This window comes from Castanea sativa, chromosome 5 (genome assembly GCF_040712315.1).
Source record: "Castanea sativa cultivar Marrone di Chiusa Pesio chromosome 5, ASM4071231v1".
NCBI classification, from domain to species: domain Eukaryota; kingdom Viridiplantae; phylum Streptophyta; class Magnoliopsida; order Fagales; family Fagaceae; genus Castanea; species Castanea sativa.
In genome coordinates, this window is record NC_134017.1 from 61,869,369 (window position 1) to 61,881,072 (window position 11,704).

Genomic DNA, 11,704 nt, shown 5'->3' on the forward strand with positions numbered 1-11,704 from the left:
CTCTTTGATTTTTCTTTGTTTTTTTTGGGGGACACTTTTACTTTCACATGTGCTCTCACTCAGCAAAGGAAAGCCATAAAGTCTCTCTCACTTGACTTTTATTGTACCACCGTCCCATAAGTCCCCAAGTACTTTCTCTGTTTCTCTTTTATCACGGGTGACTTTAAAAAATTGGAACGTTGGGAATAAAAGACAAGCACCACAAAATGAGCCGAAATTACAAAAGCCCAACCCAATCATTTTTTCATACATGTGCAGTCCAACTTCCCCTTTCCCTCTCCATTTAGGAATTCTTTACTCTTTAGTTGTGAACTACTTAATACTTTTGTAATTTTTTATTTTTTAAGGTTTACTTTCATTTGGAGTATAACTATATTTCTATCCAATTTTTTTTTTCAAATAAATTAAGTCAATAAAAATAAACTCCTTTTAGAGAAATGCTATGTCCAGTTGTCCAAAATATTTTTACAATACTTTTACAAATAAATCATAATTGATAGTTTGTTTTTTTTTTTTTTTTGGTAGTTTGTTACTTGTTGTTACGGATGGACAAAAAAATAGTTTAAGTTGTAAATTTAAATTATAACCAATAAAAACTTACTATTTATAATTTGTTGTAAAAATATTATGAAAATATTGTGAATGTGTTACTTTTTCTCATTTTATCTCATAAATGGAATGGTGCATTCTTTCTCTCTCATATGTAAGTAAAAATTAATAACTAAGAGAATATATACATTCTGAGATAAGATGGAGAAGTACTCTTAACAGTTTTATTTAATGGTTGTATGACAATAGGTACAAAAGTTTTGCTTTGAAAATTTATTTATTACAGAAAAAAAAAATACAAGATCTATATATAATTAAATAGTACTCTAACTAAGAAGTTTACTTTTTGATATAGATGGGATATCAAAAATTCTTCCCTTAAACTTGCTTATGTTTAAATTATATGGAGTTAAATACTTCACAAAGAAAAAAAAAATGAACAATATCATTTTCAGAATTTCAAAAATCGTACGTAATTACGTAATCAAAGGTCAAAACGTCCAAAAACAATTATAGGAAAAAAACAACAATAGTATTTTTTAGTTTGCACAAAAGGACATTCCAACAGTCGAAAATTTTAGAATAAAAACAAAAGAAAACGTTCATTTTTCTCGTCACATACTTTTTTTTTATTTATCATTTTTGTATTGTATTAAACAAAACGTTCAAATTCACAGCACCCAAGAAAGTTTGTAGATTCTCTATGCTCTCTCTCATGTCCCAACTATATATTATACCACTTCTTATACTCTCTCTTTACTTTCTTTCTCAAAAAGTGATCAGAACTCAGAAGGGTTCTCTCTCTCTCTCTCTCTCTCTCTCTCTCTCTCTGTCTTATCAGTGGAAGCTTAGTGGGAAAGCTTTTGCAGCAGCAGCTCTCTTTTCTTCGCACTCTGGAATTAAAAAAAGGGTCTCTCTCTCTTTGGTTTGAGAATGGTGAATACCAAAATGGGTTGCTGAGGATTTGTGCTCAAAGTGTTTCTGGAACTGCAAAATTTTCCAACTTTTGGTACTGTTTTGTTCAGAGATAATGGAGATCAGCATTTACTGGGTGCATCTATTGGTGGTGCTTTGCTTGGGGATGTTTATGAAAAGTCTGTGCCATGATGAAAACACTGATGCAAATGTGTATATTGTTACTTTGAGACAAGCTCCTGCTGCTCATTACTATGGTGAGTTGAGAAGCGACTTCACACATGGTTCTCCTTCTTCGGAAAGATTGAATATTCACAAACCAAGGTACTTTATTTTTTTTTCCTTTTTATATAATATGTACAGTTTACAGTTGTGGTGTAATTATCAGTAGTGTTCAGCAGCTCAAGTTAATTGGTAATTTTGATATGTTATTGAAAAGAAAGATGCTATATTGTACACCTTTTAGTGGGTGTTAATTGATTGTGGTAAAGTTATGGTCCAGAGTTGTGGTAAAAGGTACTACATTCTTCATGTATACGATTCATTATTGTGTTATTTTCGTCTTGGAGTGGTTGCTCAAAATTTGACCGTTTGAAATTGGGCATTTTATGAATTGGGTCTTGTATTTCTATCTTTTTACACCATAGAAAAGATTCGAATTATTAGTGTATTCATTTGGTAGCTTTTGACTGGTTAAGACGTGGAAGTTTGGGGCTGGCTGATGGTGTCTTCTTGGTGGGGTTATTTGGAAACTGTCTTTTATGAACGTGTGGATCTTGTATTTATCATAAATTCGTAATTTGCTAATTTAATAATTTCTTCACATATAGTAAGTGTAAAATAGTGATGGCTTTACCTTGCTAAAAGATGTTATCCTGTATAATTGTTTGCCCATTGCCATAATTCAGATAGCATGGATAATTATTTTGGGCTGGAATTTATGCTTTTCTTTTCCGTATCTATGCTAAATTCCAAATCTTTGTTTGTCCTTTTCAATCAGTCTGTAAAAGTAGGAGCTTTAACATGACAATGATGCTTTTAATTGTATCCTTTCTAGATTTAGAAATACTTCAAGAACGGATCGGAGGTATAGTTCTCATATAGCTCAAGTTCATGATTCATTATTGAAGCGGGTGTTAAGGGGGGAGAAATATCTGAAGTTGTACAGCTACCATTACTTGATTAATGGATTTGCTGTCCTTGTTACCCCACTCCAGGTATTGTATTAGTCAAATTTCTCCATCATTATTATAATGTTATTCCATCATCATACTCTGAAGTACTTAGTGGCAGGATTTTCCCTAAGTGGATGCAAACTCTATAAACAAGTACCATATTTTTGGTTGATATTGTTTTCCAAAAAGTGTATGTGTGTATGTAAGTATCTGGATCAAATTATTAACTTATTACCATTGTCCTCAATTTTTTTTTTGTATTCCAAAAACATAGCACGATCGCCTTAATATATATCCATAATTGATTCAAAATTAATAATTCAGTACACCTTATAATTGTTTTATATTCACATATATCTGTTTTCAAAAGAGAACCTAATATGAATTTTATACTAACTAATAATGAGTTGACTAAAATTAGCAACATTTAGACCAATGTGATGTCTAACTAAGAAATCATTATAGGAAACATGATATTAGAAGTCCTAAATAGAAAAATTTAAATTCTCTTCTAAATTATTCACTGTTATTATAGGATAACCCTAATTACTATAATATTCAATGTGTATTAGGAAATCAATTGATGCTGCAGACATTTTTGGTCATACAATCAGATAACTCAATACATAGATAGAATATAGCCTATGTTTAAGAAGCACGTAAACAGATTTAAAAGTGGGACAAAGAAGATTGATTGAAACCTTATCATTTTGTTTGATAATAAAATCTCATAACTTTTCAGTATTACAAAGTGAGCATATTTTTATCTTTAAAAAAATCTAAGTGAATGAAGCAATAGATATTCTAAAAAATTTATAAATTATGAGCTAAACCTAAAAGTTTCAAAATTTCAGTGGGGATACTGCTTCTATTCAGCCACACCTAGCTCTGCCCATGATCATACTTGTATGTTGTAATGCTATAAGATGATGATACTGTATAATTAATGTAGATGCTTATATTTTCTTGGAAAAGATTGTGTATTTAAAATTATGGGTTTTGTGTTTGTGTGTGAATTCTTGGGGCGTTATATGTTTGTAGAAATGTTTAGACTTTGCGACTGTTATCTCTATTAATATTTGGAAAAATTGAAGGCAGACAAGCTTTCAAGGAGGAGTGAAGTGGCAAATGTGATTTTGGATTTCTCTGTTAAAACTGCTACCACCCATACTCCACAGTTCTTGGGACTACCAAATGGGGCATGGATTCAAGAGGGTGGTTTTGAATATGCTGGAGAGGGAATCGTGATAGGGTTTGTTGATACTGGCATTGATCCAACACACCCCAGCTTTGCTGATGATATATCTGAACATCCATATCCAGTTCCGGCTCATTTTTCTGGCATCTGTGAGGTTACTCGGGAGTTTCCATCTGGTTCATGCAATAGGAAGCTTGTTGGGGCCCGCCATTTTGCAGCATCTGCTATAACCAGAGGGATTTTCAATTCAACTCAGGACTATGCTTCACCATTTGATGGTGATGGCCATGGCACGTGAGTGTTTTTCTTATATCCTGGTTGATTGTCTCATAGTTTTACTGTTTTTTACTTCTGCGGTCTGTTTGTATTTTTGTGAATTTGCACTCCTTTTTCCATTTTTTTTCCATGAGTTACTAAAGGCTCTGAGCTATCCTGGTTTCTGGAAGCAATTTCAGCCTGCCAAGTATACTGAAATCTTGAAATTGGAATCCAGATTAGGATTTACTCATCTTAAATATGTTCAACTGCAGCCATATGAACTGGTTTTGCATTATTGCAGCCAGATTGCAACTTAGACATTGGTTTAAGAGGTAAAAGGGATAGGGTGGAAGTGGGATATATCTTAATCAATCTTAAGTTTTAAATTTCCCACACACACACACACAAAGAAAGAGGCAAAAGATTATTGCATCCATACAAATCAATACTTTTAAGGTCAGAAAGAAAGGTAGCGGAAAAGAGCTTTGTTCTATACCTGGTTATTTTATTAGTTCATTTTTGGCTTGGCCGAGTCTTTTAAATGAGGATTCCACTTTCCATGAGTGGTCAATTATGATTACAAAAAAATTATTAGTCTTCCCAATGGTTTAATCTGCAATGTAACATGGACAAGCCTGGCACATGTAGCAGTACATACTTATCAAAAATTTATGTAGCATTACATACATGTTCCTTCTATGATAGCAGTACATAGCACTTTCCACAAGTGATCAATCAATGATATGGATTTCCACTTCTATGCATGGACCAGAAGGCCTTTAAATTCTTAACAAACAAAAAAGAAGCCACTGATGAGTCTAATCTTGATTTTCAGGCACACGGCTTCAGTTGCAGCAGGAAACCATGGAGTTCCAGTGGTAGTTGCAGGGCATCACTTTGGAAATGCCAGCGGGATGGCTCCTCGTTCACAGTAATAACTCTAGATCTGAGCATTGGTTTGTTATTTTTGTTATTGATATGTATCTTAGAAGTACATAGATGTTCCGTATAGAGAAAACACTCCACTTTCTTCACTGGCCACAAGTGGATCATGCATCTGTTTATGGATGTACAGATAAATTATTGGACCCATAGATTTGCACCTAACATCTTACTTTAGGTACTAATGGTCTAGTACAGTTTGCTTTAGCCCTTGTGTTTGTTAGATAATTTGACAGTCTTGACTGGGTGTCGAGAAATTGGCCTAAATTTGTGTGCCTGGCACTCTTCATATATGGGTCAATAGTAATAGGTTCCTTAGTTTATTCAGGCATGTTTTACTCATTGCATGATCTACGCTTGCATCTAGAAAAGGGTCCTCAGGGCCTTGTTCAAGCTTTGGGTTAATTCTTCACTTCAGTTCTCCATCTAATGGAGGTATTCCTTCCTTTTGAAAAATGGTACTGAAAGGATCATTAGATAGGGGTTTTTTGTTATTCATTTTATCCTACTGAAGACCAAAATTTTCCTTTCATGGATTACCAAATTCATGGAAAATAAATGTAGGTTCCATTGCTCTCTCTTCCCTTTTTCTCCTACTGCCTGTTCCTCTCATATCCTTCCTTCCAAACCAAGAGAATGCAGGATTTTGTTTTCATTCCTCCCTGGCATGCTCCTTAGCTTTTCTATATCTCTCCTTTATGTTTGAGTTCTCTGCTACTCCTCTCATTTTGTGCAGGCCACCTCATCCTCAAAATATTTACTTGAAAACAACTTTTCATCCTACCCAAAACAAGTAATTTGGTGAAGTTTCGAACTAAAAACTTATACGTAATTGAACTAAAACAAGGAAAGAAAACTAACTAGAAAATACTGTTTTCCTTCATAAACAAATAAAGAAAGCAAGTGTTAGGATTTCTGTATTAATGCCTAACAGCATACATCAATTTCCCTCTTTTATAAATGTTTATATGTACATTTATGTGGTTATGTATTAACTAGATGCCGATTATTCCAGCATTGCTGTTTACAAGGCATTGTACAGGAGCTTTGGAGGCTTTGCTGCAGATGTAGTCGCTGCCATAGACCAGGTAGATATTATTGGTCTTTTTTCTGCAAATGATCTTCTGTCTCCCAACTAACTTAGTTGCTTTGTAGTTTAGAACCTAGCATGGCAACATTTGATACTCTCAACAATAAGCTTTAATTCTTGTTCTGTTTGTTCTGCTGTAGTTGTGAGACCTATTGCCATTTTTTTGTTTCCCCTTATGGGTTTCAGGTTCTATTTCATCAATATAACCACAGTTGGTTGCATATCTTTTGTCTCACAATATCTTCAGTGGAGTACTTGTCAGACAGTGGGTGTCAATCATTGTATTTTTGTTGCTTAGAAAAGATTTTTTAACTTACCTATGTAAAAGTCAGCCATAAGTATAAGTATCTATCCAAATATGCACTGTCTTGATCTTGATGACATAAATATGCAGGCAGCTCAGGATGGGGTTGACATAATAAGCTTATCTATCACCCCCAATCGGCGGCCTCCTGGTATTGCAACATTTTTTAATCCCATAGACATGGCATTGCTATCTGCTGTAAAGGCTGGAATTTTTGCTGTGCAAGCAGCAGGCAATACTGGACCATCACCTAAGAGCATGTCTTCCTTCAGTCCATGGATCTATACTGTTGGTGCTGTATCTCATGACAGAGTCTATAGTAACTCTATGGTCCTTGGCAATAATTTAACCATTAATGGAGCTGGGCTTGCACGTAAGTTTGTTTGTTTGTCCCCCCCCCCCCCCCCCCCCCCAATTAACTGGTTCATCCCCCTTCAGGTTATTTATAGAAAACCATGTAACAAATACATAGATTCTTGATTCGTGCTATAAGCAACTACTATTTTCGCAGGGGAATAAGATTTCAAAGTGAATTTAAACCAGTCATTATTTTGAACAATTCAAGGTCCATTATATGGTAGCCAATCAACATTTGGATCTGATGAGGGTGTGGCATGTCTCATCAATTGTTGATATATGCAAAATTATAAGAGAATAGAAGTTAAAGCTGTTTAGAGTTGCAATCATATAAAAAAAATTAAAAAAAAAAAAGGAAAAAACTGGAAAAAGCAGCACTTTTCATTATTTTTATATGCACAATTTTGAGAATGGAAATCACAGTCAAGGTCAAGAATAGATGGCTTCTGTCTTCTACTGGAACACAAAGAAAAAGGACAAGTATGAGTTGCAACCAGGATTGCAGTTCTCACCTTAAACCTTCTCACATAGCTTTTCTGTGGTTTGAGTTTTGGCAAGTGCTTATGCAAGATGGGGGCTTCGTCCATGGCATAGGGATGTCAAAGATAACATTCTTATATGGTTCTAGTCTTAGCCGAAACTTATATGCTATTAGAAATGGTTGAATGATTAAATTGACCTCATCCTAAAGCTTAAGCTTTGGGGACAAGTGTTAGTTATCATATCCATGTGAACAGACACTGGGAATTGAAGGTGAGGGCTGGAACCTGGTTTGTAGCTCATTGTACAAAAATTGGAGCTTCTCTGGGATAGTTTATTCTAAAGGAAGGTAGGGTTTGAAAAATGTGACATCAATTATTTCAAGATGCACTCTGACTGTCCAATCCCATGGTTATATTTTCTTGACTTTTAGAATGGTCAAAGTCAATTATATGCACACAAGTATAGGCAGTTCGATTTTAGAGTAGTCAAAGTCATTTAGAATTTCTAATTTCATTTATTTAGATAATAGGCAGTTCAATTTTCAGCTCATTTTTTTATTCAGATGCCTATGAGGCTGCTGCCTAATCTCTTACGAGATGGAGTAACTTCAGGATTCTTTCCTCAAAAAAGTTTCTCCAAGAAGAAGCAGTTTAGATGTAAATGAGAAACCTGAACCCTCTTCATATTTGAGCACGATAATTGGGTAGTACCTGTACAGTAATTGTGGTCCATAACCTGAATATTATGATTAAGGTGTAGTCTGGATTAGTTGTTGTGAATCCTACCTGTTCTCATTGTTTATGTATTTGCACAGTTACTTTCACCTTCAAATCATGTCAATGTTGCACAGCTCCTTGTATAGGATTCTATGGCCTACCTCTAGATGCATGCTTTACAACTCAGATGCATATTGTGAATGTAACCAATTGATTTGAAGATAAACTGATTTTTTTTTCTTGTTTGTTCAGCGGGAACAGATGGCACAATGTACACACTGATTCTTGCAACACATGCTTTGAACAATGAGACGACAACGGTCAAGGACATGTATGTGGGTGAATGCCAAGACTCCAGTAGATTCAATCAGGATCTCGTCCAAGGGAACCTCTTGATGTGTAGCTACTCAATACGATTTGTGCTTGGGCTCTCGACTATCAAACAGGCCTTACAAACAGCCAAAAACCTCAGTGCAACTGGTGTTGTGTTCTACATGGACCCCTTTGTAATTGGTTTTCAGCTTAATCCAGTTCCATTGCAAATGCCTGGGATCATAATTCCGTCCTCGGATATTTCCAAGGTTTGGGGTCTTTGTGTTTGATAATGAGTGTGCACATTTTGTTTAGCCATGTGCTCTTGATTAAGCTCTTCTCTTTCTCTCTCTCTCTTACATTCATGATCTATATAACAGGTTTTACTTCAATACTACAATTCTTCTTTGGAGAGAGATGAGCTCACAAAGAAAATTATTAAATTTGGGGCAGTTGCAAGCATCTGTGGTGGACTAAAAGCAAATTACAGCAATGCTGCTCCAAAGGTTATGTATTACTCTGCTAGAGGACCAGATCCAGAAGACGGTTTTCTTGATGATGCTGACATAATGAAACCCAACTTGGTAGCTCCTGGAAATTCAATATGGGCTGCTTGGAGTTCTGTTGGCACTGATTCAGTTGAATTTCAAGGTATGAATACACAGACAATAAATGCTGCAATTATGATTGCCTGCATACTTAGAACCAGAAAAGGGAATATAAATCACCAAAAAAAGAAAAATAAGGATTAGATCAACTTTATAATTTTTAATCCATAAGTTTCGAAGTTTATCAATTCTTTTAAAACTTACATTCTCTATTAATTTATAATTTTTTTCCACAATTTAGGTGAGAACTTTGCAATGATGTCTGGAACAAGCATGGCTGCCCCCCATGTTGCTGGACTTGCCGCACTTATTAAGCAAAATTTCCCCAGTTTCAGTCCTTCAGCCATTGCATCTGCCCTTTCCACCACTGCTTCCCCACATGAAAAGAATGGTGGACCAATAATGGCTCAGCGTGCCTATGCCAACCCGGATCTAAACCAGTCTCCAGCAACTCCCTTTGACATGGGCAGTGGTTTTGTGAATGCAACTGCAGCACTCAATCCGGGTTTGATTTTTGATTCCAGTAAGTCTAATTACATCAAGCCTATATGCTTTATTAGTCAAGAAGTTTCGGGCTATCTATATTATGGAAATTTGGTTGTGATCTTGATCTTGTCATGTACTTTGTTCCTTGGAGGGTACTGAATGTTTGGTTATTAAGAAGCTCTATATTCATATAATAGTGTAGCTGAAAAAGAAGGTTAAGCTGGAGGCATCTAAATATAGGAAAGATAGGATAAGGAATGAAATTGTTTGTTCAAAGGAATAGGTGGCTCCTGTTTAGATAAAGACTAGCGAGAGTTGCACCAATGAGAGAGTGATTTAATTCAAGTTGACAGAGTGAGAGTCAGAAGGAGGCCTATATTAATATGGGTAGAAATAGTGAAGAAAGAGATGGGTAGGCAGGGGGCTCTTTCGAAAGTTAGAAACTTTCTTCCGGTCATCACTTTTTAATCAATTTCTTTTAGGTCAAAGTTTAGTTATAAAATCGGTTGTAGCCTTAGGCTACAAACTTAATATCTTTTTATTGGAGGTGAATTTTGACAAATTCACCATTGGATTACATTTTCTTCTTATATCTTCTATGTTTGCAAAATTTCAAGAAAATTAAAGATCAATAGCTATGTCATCAATACATTTTTAAATAGCAAATTTTTGTAATTTAAAATTATGCATAAAATATAAGTTTATAAATTATATAGTAAATAATATCCGATTAACATAAAATTTGACATATGTATTAAGAGCGTAAAAAACATGCAATTTAATGGTTAGATTTTCAAAATATGCAGTAATATTTTATTTTATTGAGTGAGTTTGTAGCCTAAGGCGACAATCAATTTTGTAGCTAAATTTTGTCATTTTTTTTTTTTTATATTTGTACCTCAAGTTGGAATTTAAAAGTGCTCTTGTAGGCTTTCATTTATTTGTACCCTGCCCCTTATCCCAACTTCTCAATCATTTATTTACTAGGTTTTTGTACCCTGTCCGTTTTCCAAGTCAATAGTCTTCCTCTCAATGAGTTCAGTTGTGCAAATGCACCCGGTACTTTATTATGAATTGCTAAACATAATATGGTTTGAATCCATTGCTAGCTGTTGAAAAGCAAAACGTAAAACTAGACGATGATTTGTAAAGAATGGATAATAATCCAAAAAAAGACAAAACATTGTGACTCTCTTCTATTTTTTGGCATTCTGAATCTCAATTGAAATTATTTGACTTGTGCCAAGTGCTTCCATGAAAATTGCCAAATCTTATTTGAAGTCTAACTTGAGCATTTTCTTGTCACAGGTTATGATGACTATATGATGTTTCTTTGTGGCATTAATGGATCAGCTCCTGTGGTTTTGAATTACACTGGCCAAAACTGTTGGGTTTATAATTATACCATGGGTGGTGCTGACCTGAACTTGCCTTCCATCATGATAGCAAAACTTAACCAGTCTAAAACAATACAAAGATCAGTGATCAATGTTGCTGGAAATGAAACTTACACCGTTGGTTGGACTGCTCCGTACGGGGTGTCTATGAAGGTGGTTCCATTGCACTTTTCTACTGTATATGGGGAAAGACAGGTCTTAAGTGTGTACCTTAATGCAACTACGAACAGTTCTGTTGCCAGCTTTGGGAGAATTGGTCTTTTTGGAAATCAAGGTCATATTGTCAACATTCCTCTATCAGTTATTGTTAAAATGTCTCACTAATGGCTAACTGCAAAGTGTTATTTATTTATTTATTTTTTAATTTTTTTTCCCTGTGTTTCATAATTCTTTCTTCTACTATTTTTCCCTCTCCTCTGTCTTGTAAGATGTGCTAAGTGTTAACCAATTTTTTCATTCATTATCATGTAAATGCTAAAGCACCTTTTGGTAATATAGATAACTATGAATGAATGATTGATAATCAGCAGTTATTTTGCGCTCTCTCTCTCAACCATCTGAATTTAAAGAACATATCCTTGTTCTCAGTAAGTTAAGTTGATGTTCCTTGCATGCATGGCTACGATGTTCACTGTACAAACTGAAAGAAGAAGCATATGTTGATCACTGGAATCACAATCAATGACGAAAATTTGAAGTTAATTGTGAAAGAAATTTTTGCAATTGGAATAATGTTCTGAGCCAAAACTCTTTACTTTTCTGAGCATTTTTGAGCCTAGACTCTTAGCATAGTAATGTAGAACCTAATGTTGAGACTTGAGAGGCATTAGTTTGCACCGCTTAATTGGGGGGGCGTGGGTGGTGTGGTGGAGATGATTATCACTCTCTATTCGTTTGCACAACTTGATGCCAAG

At 34.9% G+C, this 11,704-nt stretch overlaps 1 protein-coding gene across 1 annotated transcript; it reads left to right on the forward strand.

Annotated features, from left to right (window-relative positions):
* Nucleotides 1-1,307: 1,307 nt before the first annotated feature.
* LOC142633289 (subtilisin-like protease SBT2.2) lies at nucleotides 1,308-11,332 on the forward strand. The gene is made up of 10 exons (XM_075807505.1): nucleotides 1,308-1,788; nucleotides 2,522-2,681; nucleotides 3,734-4,131; nucleotides 4,931-5,026; nucleotides 6,053-6,125; nucleotides 6,522-6,804; nucleotides 8,240-8,568; nucleotides 8,680-8,950; nucleotides 9,149-9,430; nucleotides 10,702-11,332. The coding sequence occupies exons 1-10, from the start codon at nucleotides 1,580-1,582 to the stop codon at nucleotides 11,112-11,114; spliced, it is 2,514 nt and encodes an 837-aa protein (XP_075663620.1). The 5' UTR covers nucleotides 1,308-1,579; the 3' UTR covers nucleotides 11,115-11,332.
* Nucleotides 11,333-11,704: the final 372 nt, after the last annotated feature.

Coding starts and splice junctions, on each gene's coding strand:
- LOC142633289 (XM_075807505.1), top strand. CDS start 1,580: ATGGAGATCAGCATTTACTGGGTGCATCTATTGGTGGTGCTTTGCTTG. Junction 1,789..2,521: donor TTGAATATTCACAAACCAAG/GTACTTTATTTT, acceptor TATCCTTTCTAG/ATTTAGAAATACTTCAAGAA. Junction 8,951..9,148: donor TGATTCAGTTGAATTTCAAG/GTATGAATACAC, acceptor TCCACAATTTAG/GTGAGAACTTTGCAATGATG.